The following is a 24,810-nucleotide window of genomic DNA, read 5'->3' as shown; positions in this document are numbered from 1 at the left end:
TCTCTTTAGATAATGGAGTCTCATAGCTCTGTCAACATTCGCAAGAGTAAATCACCAACTTCCGAAAGCGAAGATGAGATTGAGTTCGTTGGAGTAAGTAGATCTTGTACTGGAAACACACTGTTGCTTGTAGTAAATGTGCTTTCGGTAGCTCAGTAAAATAGGAGGGGGTCTTTGTGTACTGTGTTGATGATCTTGATCATATTTTGATGGAACGCATTACTTTTGGATTTAAAGATAATTTAATTTGTGAATCTTTATGGCAGATAACAAGTTTATCTTAAAGGTTTATGTGCCCTTTCTTTGGAAGGGTATAAGATGTCGATTGATGCTATAGAGAGAATATAGACTTGAGTATCCCAGCAGGTGAGTGGGGGATTACAGTGATCAAGGAGGTCACTGTAGATGACATTTCTGGTAATCATATTGCATAGCATTTTGCTTCATGAATAGTTGCACTGAAGTTAATGGAATAAAGCACTCCTCACTCTGCAAAACAATGTCAAAACCACTATACTTTGTTTAGAAGAAGAGGACAGAAATAATGGGTTAGAGGCCTTAAACAGTCCTCTCAAATTGTGAAGCACTGTATAATAGCTACAGTACAACACATAGTCTAATGCTGACGTGGCTTATGTGAATGTAACTTTAGGAAACTTAGATCTGTTGCATATCCAAGAAAAGCAGAATGTTTTTTGTGCTGCCTGTGTTCTGGCCTCAATCAGTCATCAGTGAAGTGGTGCTGGATACATGTAAGAACAGAAAGATGATTTTACCTAAGGAACAAGTCATGCACATAAGATCAAGTGGTTAATTGATGCCAGGACTAATAATGGATGGTTTCCTATGGATTTGTCTTATTTTTAATGCTGAACAATAACTAGATTTTTTTTTTTCCCCTCTATTTTATATGGTGTTTGATTAAAGCCTACGTTCAACGTACAGACTTTTTCTGCAGGGGTATTTAGGTGGTCAAGTATGAGGGACGTGTATATTTTTTCAAAAATTATAAGTAGTTGATTATCTCTGACACTTCTTGGTCTTTTAGTTGATTTGGTCAAAATTGACTACTGAGTTCAAAATTCGTTATATACACACACACAAGCATTCATGTGTAGCATGATTGTGTAAGCTTCGTTTTCTTGAAGCATTAGGCAAAGAATGAGGAAGTTAGTATAGCTTTGAATGTGTAATGATTGAAGGGCTGCTGGAGCACCAGGAGCAGTAATTGAAAGAAGAGAGACTTATTAAAATCAATGCTTCTGCTACCTTTTTCTAGCTTGGTTTCACTTGTGGATAATACAGAGCCTTTGTGATCCCAGTGATGGCTAGTATAGCTTTGAATGTGTAATGGTTGAAGGGCTGCTGGAGCACCAGGAGCAGTAATTGAAAGAAAAGAGACTTATTAAAATCAACGCTTCTGCTACCTTTTTTTTCCTTGGTTTCACTTGTGGATAATGTGGAGCCTTTGTGATCCTAGTGATGATGGCTTCTGAGGGAGGCTGCTATAGATGGGAAGATGACTGCACTTAGGCTTGTTTGTGCAGAATTGGTATTTTGGGGTGAGGAGCTTACTGTTGTCATTGATGAATACAAGGGGAAAGGTGTGTGACCCTGGCCATCACCTAATGTCAGCAATGCGTCCTAGGATCTCCAATTTGCTCCTCTGAGTGAGGGTGAACTTGGACTTTGCAGAAGGATTTCTAAACTATTTGGCTAGCTTTAGATCATTGTTTCCATATAATAATGTGTATGACTAGAAGCGTATAGACTTCATGAATGTTTTGTATGCATGCTACTTGGATCATCCGAGTACTATTTTACTGCATGGCCTGAGGACCCAGTGCACCCAGGTGGTACTGTATAAATTGAATTAGAGAAGACACTTGGATATCTTGACCTGTGCTCATTTTGGTGGAAAACAAATAGTTGTAGGCCATGTGATCTCTGTGGGTTTGTGTTTTGTTTTCTTTTCTTTTTTTTCTTGAAAGTTGGGTGGTTTTTTGGTGTGGGTTTTTTTATTTGTTTTGGGGTGGTTTTGTTGTTTTTTTTTTCTATTTCAGTCACTCATTTTAGGGTGTTTGAATTCTTACTGTAGGACTATGACAAAGAGTCCTCATTTGATGGACCGAAAGCAATCTCTGCTGCTGCCAGAGTTTTTGAGCTTTTTAAAGTCACAGATTCACCCTCATTCAGGAAACTTAGAACTGTTCTTCCATAAATTCCCACCTTTTAAATCTGAGTTATGTATTTTGTCCACTTAAAATCATTAAAGTCCTAAGTTTTGCACACCAGCAGAAAAATACAATTTAATCTACAATGCAAGCCATTATTCCTGATGGCTTAATTTCTTAGGGTAGGATGGCCTGGCTCCCATTCTGTTTCCTTGGGAAAGATAAGGCAAGAGTGAAGAGATTCACAGGTTTAATGGGGTCTATAAGTAGGCAGATTATTCAAGTTGCCACAGCCTGCACTGAAACCACTGGACTCCTGATTGTTTTTTGGGGGGTTGGGGTTTTTTTTTTTTAGTGGTATTGATCCACTCATTTTTTTTATTTTCTGACTAATTTCTTTAAAGATGAGGCTCATCATTATGCTGCTCTTTTAAAAAATACAAGTTATCCCTGATAAAGTTGGTGGCTTTCCTAGGCAAGGGCTTTTCTTACTGTTGTTACTCTGTGTGGGACCTCAAAATAATATATAGTTTTATAAAGTGTTTAAATACCTCCTGACTCCTCTGTTCTGTTATAATGGTAAACACTGTTAAGGAGGGTGTTTTGTGTTTATTTTCTGTAAACATTTGTTAAGTACATATAAGGATTATGTATCCAAAATAAAACTCAACTGGAAAATTGAAGATATATGTATTTAAAAAATTACTTTAATTTTCTGATGCAATGTTACGTTTATGCCAGGTTTTTTTCCACTATTGGTGATTTTTATTTCAAATGTCTGAATTCAAAGGAAAACATACTTCCATAGGCCCTGACTTATTCAATAGTGAGCTCTAAGTTGATTCAATTTGAAATCCAGGAAAACCAAACATACTTCATATACTTTGCAGCTTTTCCTTTTTACAATGTTTTGGGGGCACTTCATAACAAAAGGTACAGCTTCTTTCTGTCCTGAAAGAGTTGGAGCAGCCACTTACTTTCTTGTAAATGAATGTTTGTTTTTATTCCAAACCTGAAGAGGACTTCTGGCCTATTTTTGGAACTGATGATATTAGAAAAAATAATTCATTAAAAACCAATTGCAGTTCTTTACCTGTTCCTTAAGACCTCTGTAGGAACTCAAAGTTTTTGGGTTTGCTTCTAATTGTTGTTTTCCAATAAAAATTATATCTGAAGAACACTTGGCTCTGGGATATACCAAAATCAAGTGATTTGCTGAAACATGATAGTTACCATTTAATGTTTTGTTTCCTTTCCCCCTGGGGTGTTAAATATTAGATGTAGACTCTAGTATTTGTGTCTCTGGCTTTCAGCTGCATCACAGCAGGAACAGAATAAAACTGTAGAGGTGTTATGAAGCATCTCTGAAGCAGGACTTTTATTTTTGCTCCCAACCCAGGTCAGCCAAGGACTTGGATTTTTGTATTTGGTAGGTTACAGAAATCAAAACTTTCTAAGTGCATGTTGGTTCACAATGTTGGTCAGTTACTCAGCAGTCTTAAAGCTGGAAATCTGCTGGGACAAAGATTTAGAGCACAAATAGTGTGTATCTTGTGTCGTTTTTTAAATTTATTTTAGTGTAAGCTTGTTCTATGATAATTAGTGTGTTTACATATGTATACACAATTATGCTCGCATAATTATTTTGTCAAAGATATATTAAGTCTGTGGTCACATATATTGAAAGCTAGTTTCATACTTTCTGTATGCTAGTGTGTGTATAATTATGCAGAAATTTACTTGTGCTTTTTAAGTAAATGACTATTTGGTCTGAATGCACATAAAGCTTAAAAACTGAACAAACAAAAAACCTTACGTGATACATCAGTAGACTAGGTGTCTGTTAGCTAGGCTTAGTTACCCAAAGATTGATTGAAATGAGGGAGGGGAAGAAAGTGAGACCACAGTTTAGGACTTTGTGAGAAAACTTTTGGAGGCAGTAAAAATGAGTTTCACAGAACTCCTTGAGAAGAAACTGTCCTTGGAGATTAATATGAGGCTCTGTCCTGGTTTCAGCTGGGATAGAGTTAACTGTCTTCCTAGTAGCTGGTATGGTGCTATGTTTTGAGTTCAGTATGTCAAGAATGTTGATAACACTGATGTTTTCAGTTGTTGCTAAGTAGTGTTTAGGCTCAAGTCAAGGATTTTTCAGCTTCTCAAGCCCAGCCAGCGAGAAAGCTGGAGGGGCACAAGAAGTTGGCACAGGACAGAGCCAGGGCAGCTGACCCAAACTGGCCAACGGGGTATTCCATACCATGTGACATCATGCCCAATATATAAACTGGGGGGAGTGGGGGCAGGGGATCGCCGCTTGGGGACTAACTGGGTGTCGGTCAGCAGGTGGTGAGCAATTGCACTGTGCATCATTTGTACATTCCAATCCTTTTATTATTGCTGTTGTCATTTTATTAGTGTTATCATTATCATTATTAGTTTCTTCTTTTCTGTTCTATTAAACTGTTCTTATCTCAACCCGTGGGTTTTGCTTCTTTTTTCCCGATTTTCTCCCCCATCCCACTGGGTGGGGGGGGAGGGAGTGAGCGGCTGCGTGGTGCTTAGTTGCTGGCTGGGGTTAAACCACAACAGGCTCCATCTTTACCAGCCACCGATTAAACAGATTTGATTATATTAACTGTTACAATTAGTATTTTGCATAGCATAGTGAAATGCCAGTTTTGTTGGTTCAATGCTAATGCTTTCAACCAAAGCTGTGAATAACAGCAGAGACACCACAGCTGTCTAGAGATTCAAAAGATAATTTTGTATCAATTAAAACCTAGAAATTCTTCTAGTAACCAAAATAGCTGTGATTTAGCCATTGGTTTATTGCTCAGTGTCATGGCTGTTGGTCGGTGAGAAGAGTGGCTTTTGAAGATTGTTTAGGGAAGTAATTGAGAAGTAGAGCATGGGGGTGTTTTGTTCGGGTTTTTTTGAATGTGAAGGATCTTATAAAGATGTGAAGACTGAGCATATCCTAGTACTGAGCATTGATGGCTTGGCATTGATGATGCCAAGTATGCCAGTATAGTCAGCTAGAGAGGCCACAGCTTTCAGCTGTTGGTTGAGCGCTTGTCCATGTTGGTTCTTCTGTAATCTCAGGCTCTTGTGTGCCAAGATACTTTTTAGCTGGTAGTGGTCATCTTGTGGGGAGATCCAAAGAGTTGGATGAACCTAATTGATCCTCAGCTTCTTAACTCTCCTACAGTTATGGAATCCTCGGGGTTGGCACTATCTTTGCATTATGTTACTGTTTAGTTTAACCAGTTAGAAAAAAATGAAGTAATTAAACTTCTCTTAACTTTCAATTTGGGGCTCGCCCTTCTGCAGAGGTGAGCCAACAGAGCAAAAGCTAAATTCCCACTGGTGAGAACTTTCCCTCCGTGTGGTACTGGAGTACTAATTGGGAATGTTTGCTTGCAATACCTGCTCTCTCTTGCTGGAAAAATGATGTTTCACCTGGCACCACTTCTCCAATCAAGATTAAAAATATAGGAAATCCATCTGAAGCTATGGCTTGCATGAAATTCTCAGAAGGTCTCTGTGAACATTTAAAGGGGAGACTAGTCCTAGACTCAGTCTCCTTCCATGAGGATGATGTCTATCCTGGGCCACTGAATAAACAGGCTTTGAACTTCCACTTTCATTTTGGTATGAACACCTTTTGGCAGGATGAGCCCACACTGAAGTGACTGTTTCTAAAGAAGTAGTATTTGGAGTATTTTCTGTGTAATGGCACTCCGCTGGGATGGATCTAAACCAGTGTTGTGACATTTACTTTCAATCACGGTTTCTCACATACTGACTTAAGCGGTTCCTGAGTAGATATACTTGGGGTAGGTTTATACGGTTTTCCCCAGTTCTTATACTTTCTCAAAATAATCTTTTGTAGCACAGATGAGTTCTTGATCAGACCCAGGATTGTAGTTCTTACACTCTTAACTTCAGTATTTTTTTTTAATCTTCATCTAAAGGTTAAACTACCAATAAATTAAACACAAACTCGCCTAAATAAATGCTATGTTTGGGACTTGCATTATTATTCAGGAGTGTTTATAGGCAGCTGGTGTGGTGGTTTGTCTTTTCTTTTTTTTCCCCCATTTTATTTTTGTGGAAAATAAGGGTCTATGTCTTTGAGGAGTCATTTTAAAGAATTATATATAGTGCATTTGTTTTCAAAAAGTAGTACACAAAAATCATGTAGTAGGAGGCACTGAATTTGGAAGGAAAAAAGAATGTTTCATGTATGCAAACAACATTTAAACAATTGTAATATTACTTCTGTTAAATTGAATTTACTGTTCTGGTCACTAGAACTTCCTAGGCTTGAAAACAAGTTACTCTGCTTTTCAGCTGTCAATTTCCTAACTTTTAATTAGTTGCTGAACCCAGGGAGTAAGTAAACAGAAATAAGGAATATCTCTGCATTTGAAGAAGCTACAGCTGTTAGGATCAATTGAACATTTCAAAACACATTATTGAACTGATTGGACAGTGAGGTGGTCTGAGTGTGTCTTTGAACTGTTACTTGCTAACACCTGTTGTTCAATAAAGATTTAATTTCTTGTAAGTTTATAGAGGTGGTCAGTTTCTACAAAAGCAAATCTGTCAAGGATTTTTTTTTTTTTTTTTTTAGATTTTATTTATAAAACCACATTCTCTTTATTTATTTAATAAAGTTAAGCACACTTTTGGGGTAATTTGAGGCCTGCAGCTGGATTTATACAAGTTTTTGTCATCTGTCCAAGATCTCATCCCACTTCCTCCCCAGTGAGGCAATGAGGACCGTTTATGCCTGGCCAGCTGAACAGCTTTACAGCCTTGAAAGGTGGAAGAATGTAAAGAATGAGATGCAGTAAGGACAGCAGAGGGAATTGCATGCTCTTGTTCTCTCTGCTACTTCTCATGAGGCAATAAATCTTCCTAGCCTGCCCTAGTGTGTTGGTTGTCAAGATCTTGAGGACACTGGCAAATATACGGCAGAGGTGGTAGATAACAGTACTGCATCTGTTCAAGAAGTCAAGTCTGCTGACTATCATAAATCCTTCTTCTGCCTGGAAAACTTAACTTTCTAACAAATAAACAATACCTTTGGAGTATATAACAGCTCTGTGGTGTTAGCCAGCAATATTACCAGACAAATGGCTAATACTGCAGTTTAATCAAAAAGTTGGTCATATGATGTAGATGGCATTGCATATACAGACTTTAAAAAAAAACCAACCACCACCCCCGTTGCTACCAAAAAACTTTCTTTGGTTTTGGTTTGCGGTTAAATAATAACTTTCAGAATTTGGATGGGAATCTTTTCATGGTATGTGGAGACTTTAGTTAACTTTGCCCCTAGCTGAAGATGGGTACACATTGGACCATGGATGTAAGGTAGGGTCACTACAAATATTTTTGTTTGGTGTAGACTTACTCATCCTGTTTCATGTTCATTATACTGATTATTTAGTTGGCATGTGATAATGTTGTAGCATGATATGGGGGGGTTTTTTGCATGGCATCAGATTATGTGGACATAGTGCTTCTTTTTTTGCCTTTAAAAACTGAAGGCTCTTGTCGCGGTGGTGTGGATGAAGCTCCAGATGTTATTTTGTACATCTTCTTTAAAAAACTTATGACCTATGTGCTTAGTTTGGGTTGCTGATTTTAATTTTTCTTCTCCATTTGCTTTTTCATGTTTGTGCCAACATTCTGCTATCTGCCAGAAGCTTGTAGCAGAAATGTGAAAATTTGTATGAATGGAGAGTGAATGGGAATGCGCACACATGTGCGCACACACACACACACAGACATGCATGTGTGGAAGCACCAGATGGAATGAAAGAAAGGAGGCATAGGAAGGCGTGTAAATCAACTGGTGTTGATACTACCTGGACTTGCAGGTCATTGAAGTCACAGACCATCTACAAGAAGTTTCTGAAGACACTCATATCAGGAAAGCAAGGGACAGCATTCACACAAATTAAAGCCAAGGCTTAAACCATTAAAATGATTGCAGAAGACAAAGAACAGGGCTAGAGCCTTAAGACATCCTGAGGTGGAGACAAAAACAATCAATAACCTTTAGTGACTCACAGAGGAGGGGCATTATGGAGAGAGACAAAAGATCAGAAATATGCAAAAGGAGCACATGGCTGCCAAGCTAGGAAGAACAGAGAAAACTGAAGTACTTGTTGATAGCCAGGGTCCTTTGTCCTCCATATCGCTGCATGGAGTCCTGACCAGGCTTCCTGGATGCACATCTTTGCAACTGAATGCTGGACAGACATTTGGATGTGTGTCTTTGTGCTTTTGAGTATGTGGTGTGAATGGGTAAAATGTATTTTCTTTTAAAATAAAATTACCTCCCCCTCATTGTGATTCCAATACAGAGAAGGCACTTGTAACCTGCTTATGGAGTACCTGCTCAGAAAGGAGTAGCCTTCAGGGCTTAAATGTGTATGAAACTGTTTCCTACTTTCTTAATGTTTGACATGCCTAAGGAGTTTAATTTCTTTTTGTATCGGGTCTGGCTGAAATGAAGTTAATTTTCCCCACAGCAGCCCTCATAGTGCTGTGCTTTGTATTGGTAGCTAGAAGGTAGCACACCAGTGTTCTGACTACTGCTGAGCAGTGCTCGCACAGCATCAAGGCTGTCTCTCCAACATTTCCCCCCTCACCAGCAGGCTTATTGTGGGCAAGATCTTTGGAGGGGACGTAGCCAGGACAGCTGACCCAAACTGACCAAAGGGATATTCCGTACCATATGATGTCTGATCAGCAATAAAAGCTAAGAGAAAGGAGGGGGGGCATTTGTTATTAACGACCTTTCTGTTCTGGAGGAACCATTATGTGTACTGAAGCCCTTCCTGGGAAGTGGCTGGACATCACCTGCTGATGGGAAGTAGACAATAAATCTTTTGATTTTTCTTTGCTTCTGCATGCGGCCTTTGCTTTTGCTTTATTAAGCTGCCTTTATCTTGACCTACAAGGTTTTCTTCCATCTTATTTTCTTTCCCACCCCGGTCCTGCTGAGGAGGGGAGTGATAGAGCGGATTGGTAGGTACCTGGCATGTAGCCAGGGTCAACCTAACACGCTTTTGGAGTTAGAATTTAATTTGTGTCTTTTAAAAACAAACAAAACAAAAACAAACCCTGAAAAACAACGAAAAAACATTTAGCATTGCTTAGTGAAATCTAAGACTATTCCTTTCTTGGTAACAGTCTGCTACCCTATTACCACTGAATTAATGGTGCAAGTTGCGTATCTTTAAAAGTGTAGATCTGAGTTGATTGAGAAGATGAAGAATATAAGGTTATTAAGCAAGCTAAGACTGTTAATTTGATTTTTTTTCTAGTTGATATCTATACGTTAAGTTGATATTTTAATTATTTGTGAATACTTATTTATTTGCCTGTTTTACCAATTCTGTGGATTAGTCTGTTAAGTGGGAAAGTTGCCATGCATGAATTTCATTACTGCGCCCTCTTGAAACCTTGGTGAAATACTCCTTCAGGTATTGCTAATGCTGACAATGTGCTGTAATGGATGCAACATTTTATCTCTGAGGAAGACAATTCAATGCTTTTGTGTGTGTGTTTAACACTTTTTTTTCAGGAAGGACCTTTAAGGCCTGTACTTGAATGCATTGATCTTGTCAGCAGTGAGGATGAAGAACCTAACAGCAGTTCTTATATTTGTGTGAGTATGTTATAATGTATTTTGGGACTTCTCGGTTGAAGAAAATAGTCTGCTGTATTTTTTTCCCATCAGTTACTCTTAACAAAAAACTTGTTAGAGGTGCTTTTAACAAGTAATAAATAAATAAACCAAGATTAAAGTCTTTTGATTTTTACCTACTGCTGAATGGAAGGCAAGAATGCCAACACTTCATTTTTTCCAGAGCCATTTTTTGCCTTCTTGAAATGGATTTGGAACTTTTATTTGGCTTTCAGTGGTTTTAGCAAGTATGTCGAAGAAAAATGTCACTTTACAAGTGACTTCAGAATTCAGTATGTCCAGTCTCTAGCCTGCAGACGTATCTGGCCTACTACTCCCAGGCCTTTTCCTTCTAAAATAACTTTTTAGGAGCAGTTTATAGGTTGGAGGACCTTATTCTGATGACGATCTGGTCTTAACTCAACCTCATTCTTCATAATCCCTCCTAAGAATGTATGTCAGAAGCAGGCTGGTCAATTCATGTATCCCCCCAAGCTTATTGGGCCTACTCTGTGGAGCCTTTGAGAGGGACAGTGACTGAGATTGACTCTACTAGAGTTGGTTTTGGTAGCAGCGGCCATCGCTTGACTTCTGTTTTCCAGTGTTGCAGTAGAGGATATGTATAATAAACCCAGTTCTTAAGGAAAGGTGGGTCTTCTGTACATGCACAGACTCATTCCACCATGATGACTGCTAGAGCTGATTGTGTAACAGGAGCAAACTACAGCGTATACCCTATCCCTTATGCTAGAAAAAGCTAATGATCTGCCTTTCTGAAGATAGTGGGCAATGTTGTCTTAGAGCAAGAATGATATCAGTTCTCAGTTTTTCAGATGGGCTGCATGTTGGCTTTGAAATCTTCAGGAATTTTGTTTACCTACTTAGAAGAATTTACATAATTTTTAATTTGTTGGAGACTTCTAGGGCACCCAGCACAATCATCCATGTTCCTTCTAGTGCTTTGGCAATGCTAATGTTGATGTTGAATTGCCTTGAATATGTAGGGAGGTGGGGGTTGTTTTGTTTGTTTGGTTTTTTTTTAACAGAAGTTACAGATGCTGGTAAATAAGAAGAGAAAACTAACAAGGTAGATCATGGAACTTAAGATTGGAGTATCTGTACTGAATTATGTCCTGATGCTTGGGCATCACTTTTCACTGTATTAGTGCCTGTTACTTAACAATTACCAAATAAAAGTTTAACTTTCCAATTGTAGAGCAATACTAAGCGTAAAGATCACGTTGACTATCAGAAAGAACGAGTTGCATCAACCTTGGATCGTCTGGCACGCCATGTTGAAGTAGAGAAACAACAAAAAGAAGAGAAAAACAAAGCCTTTAAGGTATTGGACATATTTTGGTTCAGTAGAATTGCATAATACAGGCCTTGTAGTCACAAGTGTGTTTGTTTTCACTAGTAGGTAAATAAAAAGATTGGTGAGCTAGACCTGGAACTAGCAACTAGCGATTTTTGCTTCTGTGGCATCATTTGAAACACAATATGGCTTTTAACTAATCAATTTGCTAGTCTTATTGCAGTTCCTAAGGCGGGGGGGGAGAGGGGGTGTGGTGGTGGAACCTAACTTCATGCAAGCCAACGACAAAAACTTGTTCTCTTGTTTGTATATATAGCAGAGGGACCTTAGCATCAATTATTCTGGTTAAATAATTGAAAAATAACAGTTATCACAAACTATCATACAGCAAGCCTAGTTATCTACCTGCTTTTGTCTGAGATTTTTGGGAAGCTGTTTGCCACATTAAATCTCCGTATCAAGTAGTATTTTATAATGGGATAAAATTTTCTATGTATAAGGCATAATTTTGAAGTTGAATACTATTAATTGTATTGTGCAGCCATTTGAAAGGTATGGAATTTTAAATTTTTGTTACAAACTGGGAGGTACAGTCAGTAGGCTTAAGGGTAGGGCCACTATCAGCAGGACCTGGACAGCCTGAAGGAGTGGGCTTAGAAGAACCTCATGAAATTCAACAGAGACAAATGCAAATCCAGTATTTGTGGAACATGCTGACTCTCCAGTCTAATTTTCTGAATACTGTTAATGGCTTTTAAAGTCACATAATTGTGCTATAGTTACAGCTTGTTACAGTCTACAATAGACTATGCAACCATAATACAACAGAGTAAAAGGCTGCTAGATATAGTCCAAGGTAGCCTTGAAGTACAGAGGCCTACATCCCTCTCCTGTCTTCTCCACTTAGAATTTGGCAATCTGTTAATGTCTCCACATAGTTTTTAAACTGTAAAGTGGAGTCAGAGATAGCTATGTAGCATTTAAAGTAGTCTGAGAATGAAGGTTAAAAAATCCTTTTGTTAATGATGAATATTTTCCTGCTGGGTGGCTCCTCACTCCTCATCAGGTAATGCAATCTGCAGAATTAACATTACTCTTCAAAGTGAAACTGCCTGCCTCTCCCCCCCCCTCCCTTCCCCCCCCCCCCCAACAGTGGAAGAAATTGACTCTTTGGTTTCAATAACCATTTTGTGTTGCCTTTTTTTTTTTAATTTCATTATTATTTGTTTCTTTTTATAATCTTACAATCTCAAAAATCATCTTGGTTATCTACATGCTTCAGAAACTTCAGTAGGTACAGTAAAAGTAAATTAATTCACCTAAGCTGTAGCTTTTGTTTAGGGCACAAAAATTAGTACTATTTTTGTAATTTTTTTTTTAATTGCTGTTACATTCCATCTTTATTGCATTATATAAAAGTTAGTCAAGTTGTAAGATTCCACCCCGCCCCCTAGGTTTTTGTGGTTTTGGGTTTTTTTTTTTCCTTAGGTTTTTGGAGACCTGCATGTAAGTTTTGGTATACATACTTAATCTTGAATTATTTTTTGTTTAAATTTTATCGCCACCTTGCCTGATATGTTTTCCCCTTCAGGAGAAAGTTGATTCCCAATATGCTCATGGGTTGCAAGAGCTGGAATTTATTCGGGAACACAGTGACACAGAAGCTGCAAGGTTATGTGTGGACCAGTGGTTAAAAATGCCAGGTAAGAATAGGAAACTAAGTTTCAGTGATGCATTTTCCAAGTCCTGTATTGCAGAATAGAACACGTGGTAATTGCATTGAGCAATACTGACATTGAGCTTGCAGGTGCCTCTTATGCATAACCAAATCTTACAATATTAACTTTGCTAGAGTGTGGCATTTCAAAGTTCTTACACACTCATTTCCATAAAAGCTATTCTTCTAATGTTTTGCTGCTTAGAAAATTTAATATACAAAGTCTAAAACCCACTAAGGCAATGTTAACTACTTTTATAAGCAAAGTTGCTAGAAGGAAAAATATTACTGTTGAACTGTTGCTCAGTAAAGTGTCTACATAAGTAAGTATAAGTTCAGAAAGTTCAATCATTTTAAAATACTGCCTGGAGGAAGGGTGTTAAAGTGTTTGAAAAGTAATCCTACTGGGGATTGAAGAGACAGATTCTTAACTGAAAGGGCAGACTTACTCTAGTAGGATTGAGTTACAGTGCATTGTTAGCTTGCTTTTAACAATCAATATAATTTGATTTTTAAACGCTTTAGGGCTTGTGTGTTATTTTGTTTTTTATTAAGCCTCTATAATTCAGATTCTGGTTAAGTGCTTTGTTTTACAACACAGGTCTCAAACCAGGCACCATTAACAGTGGAAAAAGGGGTATTTATAAGAGGGCAGGTCAGACACAAGTCAACAGCAGTCCCATATCTTGTCCTGTGATGCATTGCAACAGGGAGTTTGATAATGGACATCTTCTCCTAGGTCACCTTCAAAGGTAAGGACATAGTGCAAGAGCTCAGTGCAAGAAATAATAGTGAAAGAATATGCTTGAACTTCGGACATCAGCGTCAAGTCTGTTTTAAATTGCCTGTAGTGACAAAATTCCCTTTGGAGAGCAGATTGATATGTTACAGATTTTATATAGATGATGTGATGAACTTCCTGGTTGGCTGGTTTGGGGTTTTGTTTTTTTTTGTTTGGGTTTTTTTCATTCAGAATTGATTTCTTGCTCTTGTTGAGCATTTTTTAATATCTGGTTTTTTTGAGAAACAAGATTTCTGTTCTCCACTTCTGTTATTTTTTTCATCCAAACCTGAAAAAGAGCAAAAGGCTAACGTATACAACTTGATGGCAAAATTAAAAAAATGCCCCTAATGAAGGGGAAGAGGACCAAGAGCTATAGGCCAGACATCTGTTTATAGCTGATTGTTGCTAGTCAACACTCACTGTGTCTGGGGTCACTTCCAGCATATATACTGCCTTTTAACTAGTGAATGTGTCATGGGGAAGGTGGTAAGGAGAGAAGCTGAGGGGAGTGTTGTGGGTTAACCCCGGTGCGCAGCTCAGCCCTTCACAGCTGCTCACTCGCTCACCCCAGTGGGATGGGGAAGAGAATGGGAAGGGTAAAAGTGAGAAAACTCTGGGCTGAGGTAAAAACAGTTTAACAAGTAAAGCAAAAGCGGTGCACCCAAGCAAAGCAAAATAAGGAATTCCCATTGGTGGGCAGGGCTTTATCACACATAACGGTTACTTTGGAAGACAAACGCCATCACTCCAAACATCCCCCCTTCCTCTTCCTTCATGCAGCTTTTATTGCTGAGCTCAGCATCATACGCTATGGAATATCCCTTTGGTCAGGTGGGGTCAGCTGTCCCAGCTGTGTCCCCTCCCAGCCTCTTGCCTACGCCAGAGCCTACTTGCTGGTGGGGCAGTCTGAAAAACAGAGGTAACCTTGACGCTGTGCAAGCACTGCTCAGCAATAGCTAAAACATCCCTGTGCTGTCAACACTGTTGTTCGTAAATCATTATGGTTAGTTGTGCATCCATAACGATCCAAAACACGGCACTGTACTAGCTGCTATGAAGAAAATTAATTCCATCCCAGCCAGAAGTAGTGTGGGGACGTAAAAATAAATACATTTTAAAAATCCCTCTGTAGGAAATCGAGGCTTTGTTAGTTCTCTTGCTCTTAAAACCAGTATGATTTCTCTGCAAAGTGGTCATTATAACAGGTAGGCTGCAGGGACCATCACCTCTGTACAGGATACTTCAACTGATGTGGTTAATAATAGGGGAAGTGAGGATTTTTACAGTTTAGGTTGATTTGATAGGTTTTTGTCCAACACCTTCAAAAGACAGAATTTTTCCCATTAAAAATTTAAAAAAATTTTCCCATTTTGACTATTTTGAGGGAACTAGTTTGTTAATTATTTTTCCCTCTCCAGGTTTGATCATTCTCCTTGTGACCCAACAGTCACATTACATGGACCCCCAAATAATGCTGTTGCCTGTGTGATATGCTGCAGAAGTTTTTCAACGTCTCAGCAGTACAGTGATCATCTTCTATCTAAGGCAAGATCATAAGGATAAGTAACTCACCTGACTAAACATAGCAGAGGGTTTTCAGGATGTATAATTATGCACTGGTTTTTTTTTTTTTTTTCCTTTTAACCCTCTTTTCCTGGCCTTCTTTTAGTCTTCAAGATAGCTTTTCTTATTCTGCTGTGTTTCAAACACCTGGTATACGCTGACAGTACTGCCATTAGATCTGCCCATTAGGTTGTACTTTCCAGCACACTTTCGAGAGAACCGTAGTTCTGTCTTGAACCTCTTGTCCCTCTATTGGTGCTGTTGAAAGGTATTCGTTTTTTTGTGTCTCCGAAACTATGAAAGATAAATGCAAAAAGTTAGGGTGAAAAAAGTGATGGTAAAGAGAAGCAGCAGAAAGGAGATGGGGGAAAAAGAGGCAACAGAATGAGAAAGGAAACGTGGGTGATTCAGATGCAACTGTTGCTGTTTCCAGTCTCTCTGATATATTTGCGGCTACGCGCTAGTTAACTTACAGAAGGGAAAAATGATAATCTAGCATGTGAGTTTTGATTTTAATACAAGCTAATAATATTTGCTTTTTTTGTTTTTGTTCCTCCTTACCTCCACTCTTTTAACTTTTTTTTGATAATGCTCTCTTTTTCCCTTCTGTTCATAATTTACCACTGTAAAACCTCAGTTCAATGACAGATTCTCAAGTGTTATCTTCTAGGTGTGTGGTTTTATTTAAGCAGTCTGGTGTTGAATTGGATAATGGGTAACATTTTCAAAGTTTAGCGTTTTAAAACCAAATATTGTTATGTACCCACCTAGTCTCCAGAAGCTGTGTTAAATTCAGGGGAAGTTTTAGATACTCTGAAAATTGGACTACTTTTAGCTAGTAGCAGTAACTCCTGTTGCATAGTCATATGTGACAAGCTTGAAAGATTGCATCAGTTTGTCCCTGCTCTTTTTCCATTGCTTCCAAGTTGTGTGCCTGTGGTGTGTCCAGGGGCATGAGCAGGAGTTACAGACAAGTTTGGGGAAAGGGAGCGGCTCTTGTAGCAGGCAAGAAGATCAGATTATTTTGGTGTGGAAGGATGGGAGATAATCCTAAACAAAGCTATGGAAGAACGCATAAGCGTATCATGAAGATTCTTTGAGTGACATAAGAAAGGAGTAAGCAAAAATGTCAGAATCAAAATTAAAGGATTTTTGTCCTGAAGGCAGAGATCTGAAGTTGGTGTAGAATGCAAAGTGGGATGGAAGGTGTTGACTTTGATAAAAGTCACGGGCCTGTCAGGCTACTCTGAGGAGCAGCATTTCGAGAAGTTGGAGGTTAGCAAGATAGGTAAGAACCAACATGAGGAAAACCAGCTGCTCTAGTGACAGAAGGAGCTTTTTCTGAGAGCCTGGATAAAGGGGCTGGCTAAAAGTTGATGGAGCCCAGAGTTCCTGGGGAAGGTGGTTGCTCCCAATGGTGCAAGAAGGGAATGGAAAAGTTACCAGTGTAGTAAGGATGAGTAGCTGAGTTTGATAATGGCAGTTTGGCCAGTCCCTTGTGTCTCATGAGCTGAAGTGCATAGGGGTAGGCTGTAGATAAACATACATGTAGTAGCTGAAAACCTAAAAGTGAAAATATTACAACAGAAGGGAGACAGGAGCAGAAGGAAGGACATGAAGAGAACTGGGACCGGTTTCTTGACTTAATATTTTTCCTAACTAAATAATTTTCTCTTCCAGCTAAATGAAAATGACGGACATAAAAAAGATCTCCCTCCACAGCATATTCAGTGTTTTGCATGCCCAAACTGCTTTCTCCTTTTCACCAAAAGAGACGAATGCTTGCAGCATATGTCAGGAAAGAACCACTTCCTCCAGGTTTCCAAATTGAGTGGTATGTTGCTACTAAGTGTACTACTTTTCATTCCTTCTGATAATTGATCCTTATGATATGAAGTGACTTACATTTTTCTGCTGTGTAAAAAAGCTTAAGGTTTGTAAGTTTGTTTTTCATGAATTCTTATTTTTCTTTTAACTTAAATGTGATACTGTTCTGTAAGAGGAGATAAATCATAGAATGGTTTGGGTTGGAAGCGACCTTAAAGATCATCTAGTTCCAACCCCCCTGCCACTGACAGGGACACCTTCTGCTAGACCAGGTTGCTCAAAGCCCCATCCAACCTGGCCTTGAACACTTCCAGGGAGGGGGCATCCACAACCTCTGTGGGCAACCTGTTCCAGTGCCTCACCACCCTCACAGTGAAGAACTTCTTCCTTACATCTCATCTAAATCTACCCTCTTTCAGTTTAAAGCCGTTACCCCTGGTCCTACCGCTACATGCTCTGGTAAGAAGTGAGAAGTCCCTCTCCAGCTTTCTTGTAGGCCCCCTTTAGGTACTGGCAGGCTGCTATAAGGTCTCCTCTGGAGCCTTGTCTTCTCCAGGCTGAACAACCCCAACTCTCTCAGCCTGTCTTCTCTGATCATCTTCGTGGCCCTCCTCTGGACTCGCTCCAACGGGTCCATGTCCTCCTTATGTTGGGGACCCCAGAGCTGAACGCAGTACTGCAGGTGGGGTCTCAGGAGAGTGGAGTAGAAGGGGAGAATCACCTCCCTCGACCTGCTGGTCACGCTTCCTTTAATGCAGCCCAGGATACGGTTGGCTTTCTGGACTGCAATGCAAACGTTCATCACTGGGTCCTGTTGAGCTTCTCGTCAACCAGCACCCCCAGGCCCTCCTCCGCAGGGCTACCCTCAATCCATTCTCTGCCCAGCCTGTATTTGTGCTTGGGATTGCCCCAACCCATGTGCAGGACCTTGCACTTGGACTTGTTGAACTTCATGAGGTTTGCACGGAGCCATCTCTCAACCTGTCAAGGTCCCTCTGGATGGCATCCTTTCCCTCCAGTGTGTCAACCGCACCACACAGCTTGGTGTCATCGGCAAACTTGCTGAGGGTGCACTCGATCCTGCTGTCCATGTCACTGACAAAGATGTTAAACAGCACTGGTCCCAATACCGACCCCTGACCACTTGGACATGGAGCCGTTGACTGCAGCTGTTTTGAGTGCAACCATCTGGCCAATTCCTTATCCACCGAGTGGTCCATCCATCAAATCCATGTCTCTCCAATTTAGAGAGAAGGATGTTGTGCAGGACAGTGCCAAATGCTTTGCACAAGCCCAGGTAGATGATGTCCATGGCTCTTCCCTTATCCACCAATGCTGTAACCCCATCATAGAAGGCCACCAAATTTGTCAGGCACAATTTGCCCCTTAGTGAAGCCATGTTGGCTGTCACCAATCACCTCCTTATTTTCCATGTGCCTTGGCATAGCTTCCAGTAGGATCCGCATCATGATCTTGCTAGGCGCAGAGGTGAAACTGGCCCCGGGTCTTCCTATTTTCCCTTTTTAAAAGTGGGGGTTATGCTTCCCCTTTTCCAGTTAGTGGGAACTTCCCTGGACTGCCACGATTTCTCAAATATGATGGGTAGTGGCTTAGCCACTTCATCTGCCAGTTCCCTCAGGACCCATGGGTGCGCCTCATGAGGTCCCACGGACTTGTGCACCTTCAGGTTGCTTAGGTGGTCTCGACCCTGATGCTCTCCTACGGTGGGCAGTTCTTCGTTCTCCCAGTCCCTGCCTTTGACTTCTGTGATGTGGGCGGTGTGGCTGGAGCACTGGCCTGTGAAGACTGAGGCAAAAAAGTCGTTCAGTACCTCTGCCTTCTTCACATCCCGGGTAACGAGTTCTGCCGTTTTCTTTCCAGAGAGGGCCTACATTTTCCCTAGTCTTCCTTTTATCACTCACGTACCTATAGAAACTTTTCTTGTTGCCCTTGGCGTCCCTGACCAGATTTAATTCTGGCAGGGCTTTAGCATTCCTAACCTGTTCCCTGGCTGCTCGGACAATTTCTCTGTATTCTTCCCAGGCCACCTGTCCTTGCTTCCACCCTCTGTAGACTTCCTTTTTGTGTTTGAGTTTGTCCAGGAGCTCCTTGTTTGTTCATGCAGGCCTCCTGGCGTTTTTGCCTGACTTCTCTTTGCTGGGATGCATCACTCCTGAGCTTGGAGGAGGTGATCCTTGAATATTAACCAGCTTTCTTGGGTCCCTCTTGCCTCCAGGGCTTTATCCCATGGTTCTGTACCAAGCAGATCGTGAAGAGGCCAAAGTCTGCTCTCCTGAAGCCCAGGGTAGTGAGCTTGCTGTGTGCCCTCCTCACTGCCTGAAGGATCTTGGACTCCAGCATTTCATGGTCACTGCAGCCAAGGCTGCCCTTGAGCTTCTCATTCCTCACCAGCCCCTCCTTGTTGGTGAGAACAAGGTGCAGCATAGCACCTCTCCTCGTTGGCTCCTCTATCACTTGGAGAAAGAAATTATCAACACGTTCCAGGAGCCTCCTGGATTGCTTATTCCCTGCTGTGTTGTCCCTCCAACAGATATCAGGGTGGTTGCTTAGAAATTAATTTTTTTTGCGTAGAAGCGATTCCTCCATCACAGTTGCTGTAATGAGAAGCAGACTTTCCTTTATCTCCATGCTGTCAGGTGTCTTATACAAGCTTCTCATCCTCCAGTGACCGTGCAACTACTGTCCTAAATAAGTTTACATTTAGCATGTTGATACGAACTTGGACAAAAACACATAAATTTCTTTTTCAATTCCAGTCAGACTGGCTGTGATGTTCCTTCCCCTTACTGTACTGTCTGAAGTCAGCTGGAGGCAGTTTTTCTTGTTGGTGTTCTTGGCATTCCTGGTGGAAAAGACCTGTGAAAGTTTCTTCTCCATATAATTGCAAATTTAGCCTGCTTAGCTGGAACGGTGCTGCCGGTCTGATGCCTGGCACTGGTCAAATTGCTACTGAAGGCTATAATATTGGTTATGTTGTGAGCTGGTGACATCCTGAACCGTACTTACTGGATTCCACAGAAGATATCTGTCTGATTATGGTCTTCAAAGCAGGGTTAATGACCATCATAGCTGTACTGACTTTTTAGCTTTGACATAAGCAATAGGCATTAAAGCATCTACTTTAATGTTAGGTAAACGGCTGAGACAGGTGAGATATAGAGGGAGTTGACTTCTTATTCAAGAAGCTGCCATATTTTAGATAGTGTAGCATTCACAATAAGCCTATATGGCCAAAAGGATTGGTATAGGTATTTCTCATCCTCATAACTGTATCTTCTACTTCTGCCCTCCCCCAGAGTGGCTGCAGGAAGTGTACAGTGAAGACAGGCTTTGAAGGAATCTTCCTGCAGGTGGAGTCAGTACTGCCATCTTCATTGAAGTGACAATCAGCTGCATGGTTCTGAGTTCTCTTATGTATTGTAAATCTAATGTACTTTTATTCTCAAATAGGTTATTCTGAATGTGCCAACTGTAGGTGCCTTTAAAATCGGCCATAGGTTTTAAAAAAGATTGCTGGTGAGCTATTGCTTTGAAAAGATTCAAAGCACAAAATAGTGTTTTCTTTAGAGATGGATAGTGCTTAGCTCAGAACAAAAAAAGGAAGTGCTCCATTTTTTCCTTTGCATTGGTAGGTGTTCATGATTAATATTATCAGCATGGTCTATAAGATCTGGCAGTGAAGTTAGTTGAAAGGCATAACTGCAAATTACTGCCTGCTGATCATCACATCTTACTAAATAGAAAATTCAAAGAGAATTTGCCTCCTAAGATGCAGTACATTAACAGCAATATATAGTTCATAAGCCATTTCCCATTATTTTTTCAATAGAAAATTTTCTATTCCGCTGGTACATGGAGTTAGACATGGAGTATGTACTCGGAACAACAGGAACTCCCGCGCCTAAAAATTTAAGGAGAACTAACATTGAGGATGGGAAAGAGAGAGAGGGATGGTCCCAGTATGTGGGAACTTGTTAAATGAATTGCGTACTCTTTTTTAAACACACTATAGCTTTAAACAAAAGTGTATATAGTAAGAGTAGACAGGTGGTGACCGATGGAGGGGAGGAAGGTCAATAAGAACCTTCCCAAGAGAGGTATCTGACCTGACCTTGGAGGCAGAGGAAAAGGGAAGTAGAGTCAGTCACTAAGTATGAAAAAGCAAGATGCCGATTCGAAACTGAGATTGTTAGAGAAGTTTAAAAAATTAATGCAGTTTTACTTAAAAGTTTCCATTGCACAATTACTGACTCAGCTGACACATGGTAACGTGCTTTCTGAACCCTGTGACAAACAAGTACATTTGTAACTAGGTCATCTGAGAGCAGATGTACTATGAAAGAACTCTTTAACGTGTGGTTGCACTTTCTGCCATTCCATACTATAGATGAAATGAAGGCTGGCCTTCCTCTACCTTTCCCATCCTATGCAAAGAACCTTCTGATATCTCTGTGCAAAGAGGTCCCCTTCCAAGTGAAGTGTATATCCTGCTACCAGATACTACGCTCGCATATGGAATTAACGGCTCATTTCAGGTTTGTGAGAGACAGCTGTCTTTATAATGTGAACATCCATAGGCTGATGTGTTCTTAGTGGTGTTAGTGGATTTCAGGGCATCTAGGACCATCTGAATGTTGACTTTCAGAGTAAACTATCAAAAAACCTGCCCCCTTTCCATGTCTTTTACCCTGCCTTACCCCACACAATCCACTGCAGAATGCTGGTTGATGTCTGTATCCTTTTTGTTGCTTTCTGTAACAGAACAACAGAACTTGGTCTCTCTGTTCCACTTTTTCTAAGTTGGCAGCATTTGATTTCTAAAATGTCAACAACATAAGCATCAATCTAAGTGCTAGTTTTGGAAATTAGCGCCTAATTCTCTTTAAAGTGCAGAGCCTAGATAGGCATTGCATGTTTTTGTTGGTGAGCTAGTAGATGAGTTAAAGTATACAGAGGACACTATTTCCATGGACTAATTGCTGTAGCTACTAGGTAATATTTCAAAGTAAATCTGAAAGTTTAAAAATGTTTCAGGTTATGATATAACTTTTTTTTTTTTTTTAAATCCATTCTAGAACACGTTGTCGTAATTCTGGGCCCGTAGCACTGTCAAAGAAGAGCATCTCCCAAGTTGCAGAGATATTTAAAACAAAAGGTCACTGTGAGAACTGTGATAAACTGTTTGCTGATAAGAATCAGATCACCCACCATAAGCAAACCACTCAACATAACATTAAAGTTCTTACTACAATGGAAGAGTCCATCTTGATGTTCTGTCATATCAATGGAAAAAATAAAAATCAGTCTCATTTGTGCCATATTGTGGATCGGTCAAGACCACTGCTTAAAAGACATTTGACTTTGAATGAGTCTACCAGTGAAATGGGGTCTACTCCTTCAAAACGGAAGAGCGATTCAAAAGATAAAAATGAAGATCATGTAGCAAACCAAAGTCAGGGCAGTGCTTGCAAAGTAAAAGCCTGGTTTTGTGAATGTCTTCAAAAGTTTTTTACAGAAGAGTCAGTAGAAAAGCACATTTTATCAGCAAATCGGATCTGTCACAAGTGTGCTGTGTGTGGAAAGCTTGCTGAAAATTCAAGCATTATCCGCCTGCATATGAGTCGATTCCATGGGGGAGCACACTTGACTAATTTTCTTCTCTGGTGCAGAGCATGCTCTGTAGATCTCCTCAGAGAAGAGGATATTATGGGACACGTGAGTGAATTTCATGGTGGACATAGTTACTATTATGAGCAAGAAGCTTTAGAAGATGAGCCTATGCCATCTGCTTCTGACACAGCATGCATTTCTGCAGGTGAAAGGAAAGACTGCATTCCAAGTCCTATGGAACTCTCCTCTGAAAAAAGTCCTATTCTGGGAAAATGGCAATGCCACATTTGTGAAGAGATGTTTGAATCTGAAGAGAGCGTTAAACAGCATTGCATGTCATTAGAAAGCCACGCATTTCACAGATATTGCTGTGGCTTATGCAGAAATCACTTTCGGAAAGTAGGAACGCTACAGCGACACTTCCAAGAGCATCATAACCAGGAGATACAGACTAAATACTTCTGTGGCCTTTGTGGTAATCTCTTTTTTGACACAGAAGAAGAATTTCTAATCCATTATAAGGAGATTCATAGCATGGACTATGCGTTTGTGCCTGAGCAGATGGAAGTATCAATAAAAAAAGAGGAGGACTTCCTCCCAGTAGAAGAAGGAGACCGTTTAACCTGTGGTTGCCGGACAACTTATGTCTCCAAAGTAAACAGGAAGAACGATTATGGGAATTGTCAGAAAGCCATGCTGCAAAAAGGAAATTTATGGTTTCGATGCTGCTTCTGTTCTGCAACTGCACAGAATTTTGCTGATTTGAACAGTCATCTCAACAGTCACACGTCACTGAAACATAAGGGAGAGATGTATGTTGTTAGATGTGCTGCGTGCAACAAAAACTTTGACGATCTTCAGAGTGCACATCAGCACTATCACATGAAACACTGCTTCTTGCAGAAACCTGATCTATCAAGTCTTGCATCAGAATCGGAAAATGCAGTATTCAAGTTCACAGCAAGTGGGGTTTGTGTGGACAGAAAACCTCACAAACTAAAATTTCAAGCATCTCTATCCAAGACTCAGGAAAGACCACAATCATCTCCTCTGCAGGGACCAATACAGGGAAAGAAAGAAAAAAAAGAGAACTCGACGTACTCTGAAGAACCTGGTGAAGGTTTGTAGACTTTTTTTTTTAGCATTAGAAAAATATTGTTGTCTTTAACACACTCTGTTTCAATGTCAATGCAAGTATGTAGCATACCATTTACCTACATCCAGTCTATAAATCAGCTCAGAATTTGATGTTTGTTATTTCTCAAAGCTGCATTTTGAATTCTTGGTATTTGAGTTTCCAGAACTTGGACTCAACAATTTATTGCTATATGCCATATGCATGAAGTCTTCAAAAAACAAAAAGTAGGCAGATGTGGGAACCCTGGGACTGAAACATTTAATTTTCAAATTAGTTGGGAGCATAATTTGGTGTTAAAAGGAAGAGGACAATCAAGGACCGCAAACAGAGATCTGACTCCTAGAAATGTAAGAGTGGTCTGTAATACTCACACATTCAAGAGAAACTTGCCTCCTTTGTATGTGTAAATATTTATGAGCCTGGTAGTGCTTTCTGTGTGGGCAGTCCTATTATAACACCATCTTCTCAGTTTCCTTAGCTTGCCAAAAAATAATTTCGGCTGAGAATTTATAGTCTCAGTATGTATTAGGCTTTTTGCCTTGAGCATGCAAATACTTTTTTTTTTATGTTCATGTCACTTCTAAGAATGACAACAAGAATGCTGAAGGTGTACCTTGTGTTCAAAAATTGGAAGTGTTTTTAATTACTCATGGTGTCATAACGCTTTTGATTAAAAGGTTGACATTTATGTTAGATATACAGCAAAAAGTATGTCTCTAAACGTTTTACGTGCTTTTATGCATGTAAGCAATTAAATGTTACAGAGACTTGCCATAGTCGGGGGTGCACAGCTGAATATTAAATGGACTATTAAAATGTCTCAGTGCAGGACAATAGCTTTCTGTGCCTACCACAAAACTATCCAGCTCTATGCCATCGTATAGCTAGATTCTACTTTCTTTTGTGTGATTTGTGCGTTACTAAATGCTACTTCAGTTGATTTAAAAACAATGCAA

At 40.0% G+C, this 24,810-nt stretch overlaps 1 protein-coding gene across 11 annotated transcripts in view; it reads left to right on the top strand.

Annotated features, from left to right (window-relative positions):
- ZNF451 (zinc finger protein 451) overlaps nt 1–24,810 on the top strand; it is a 46,691-nt gene that overhangs the window by 1,127 nt on the left and 20,754 nt on the right. For 9 of the 11 annotated variants that reach the window (XR_005931975.1, XM_041122047.1, XM_041122043.1 and 6 more), the window contains exons 2-10: nt 10–93; nt 9,778–9,861; nt 11,096–11,221; nt 12,786–12,897; nt 13,513–13,663; nt 15,114–15,240; nt 16,939–17,092; nt 21,494–21,641; nt 22,182–23,836. Coding sequence is in view for 10 of the 11 variants with exons in the window: in XM_041122047.1 (XP_040977981.1) it covers nt 13–93; nt 9,778–9,861; nt 11,096–11,221; nt 12,786–12,897; nt 13,513–13,663; nt 15,114–15,240; nt 16,939–17,092; nt 21,494–21,641; nt 22,182–23,836 (2,638 nt within the window). In the remaining variant the exon portion in view is untranslated. Of the gene's footprint in view, nt 1–8; nt 94–9,777; nt 9,862–11,095; nt 11,222–12,785; nt 12,898–13,512; nt 13,664–15,113; nt 15,241–16,938; nt 17,093–21,493; nt 21,642–22,181; nt 23,837–24,810 lie in introns of all 11 variants that reach the window. The other 2 variants (XM_030003844.2, XM_030003837.2) reach the window with 1 other exon arrangement.

Source organism: Aquila chrysaetos, chromosome 2, assembly GCF_900496995.4.
Source record: "Aquila chrysaetos chrysaetos chromosome 2, bAquChr1.4, whole genome shotgun sequence".
Lineage (NCBI taxonomy): Eukaryota > Metazoa > Chordata > Aves > Accipitriformes > Accipitridae > Aquila > Aquila chrysaetos.
The sequence above is the reverse complement of the archived record's forward strand: the minus strand, read 5'-3'. Positions and strand labels throughout refer to the sequence as shown.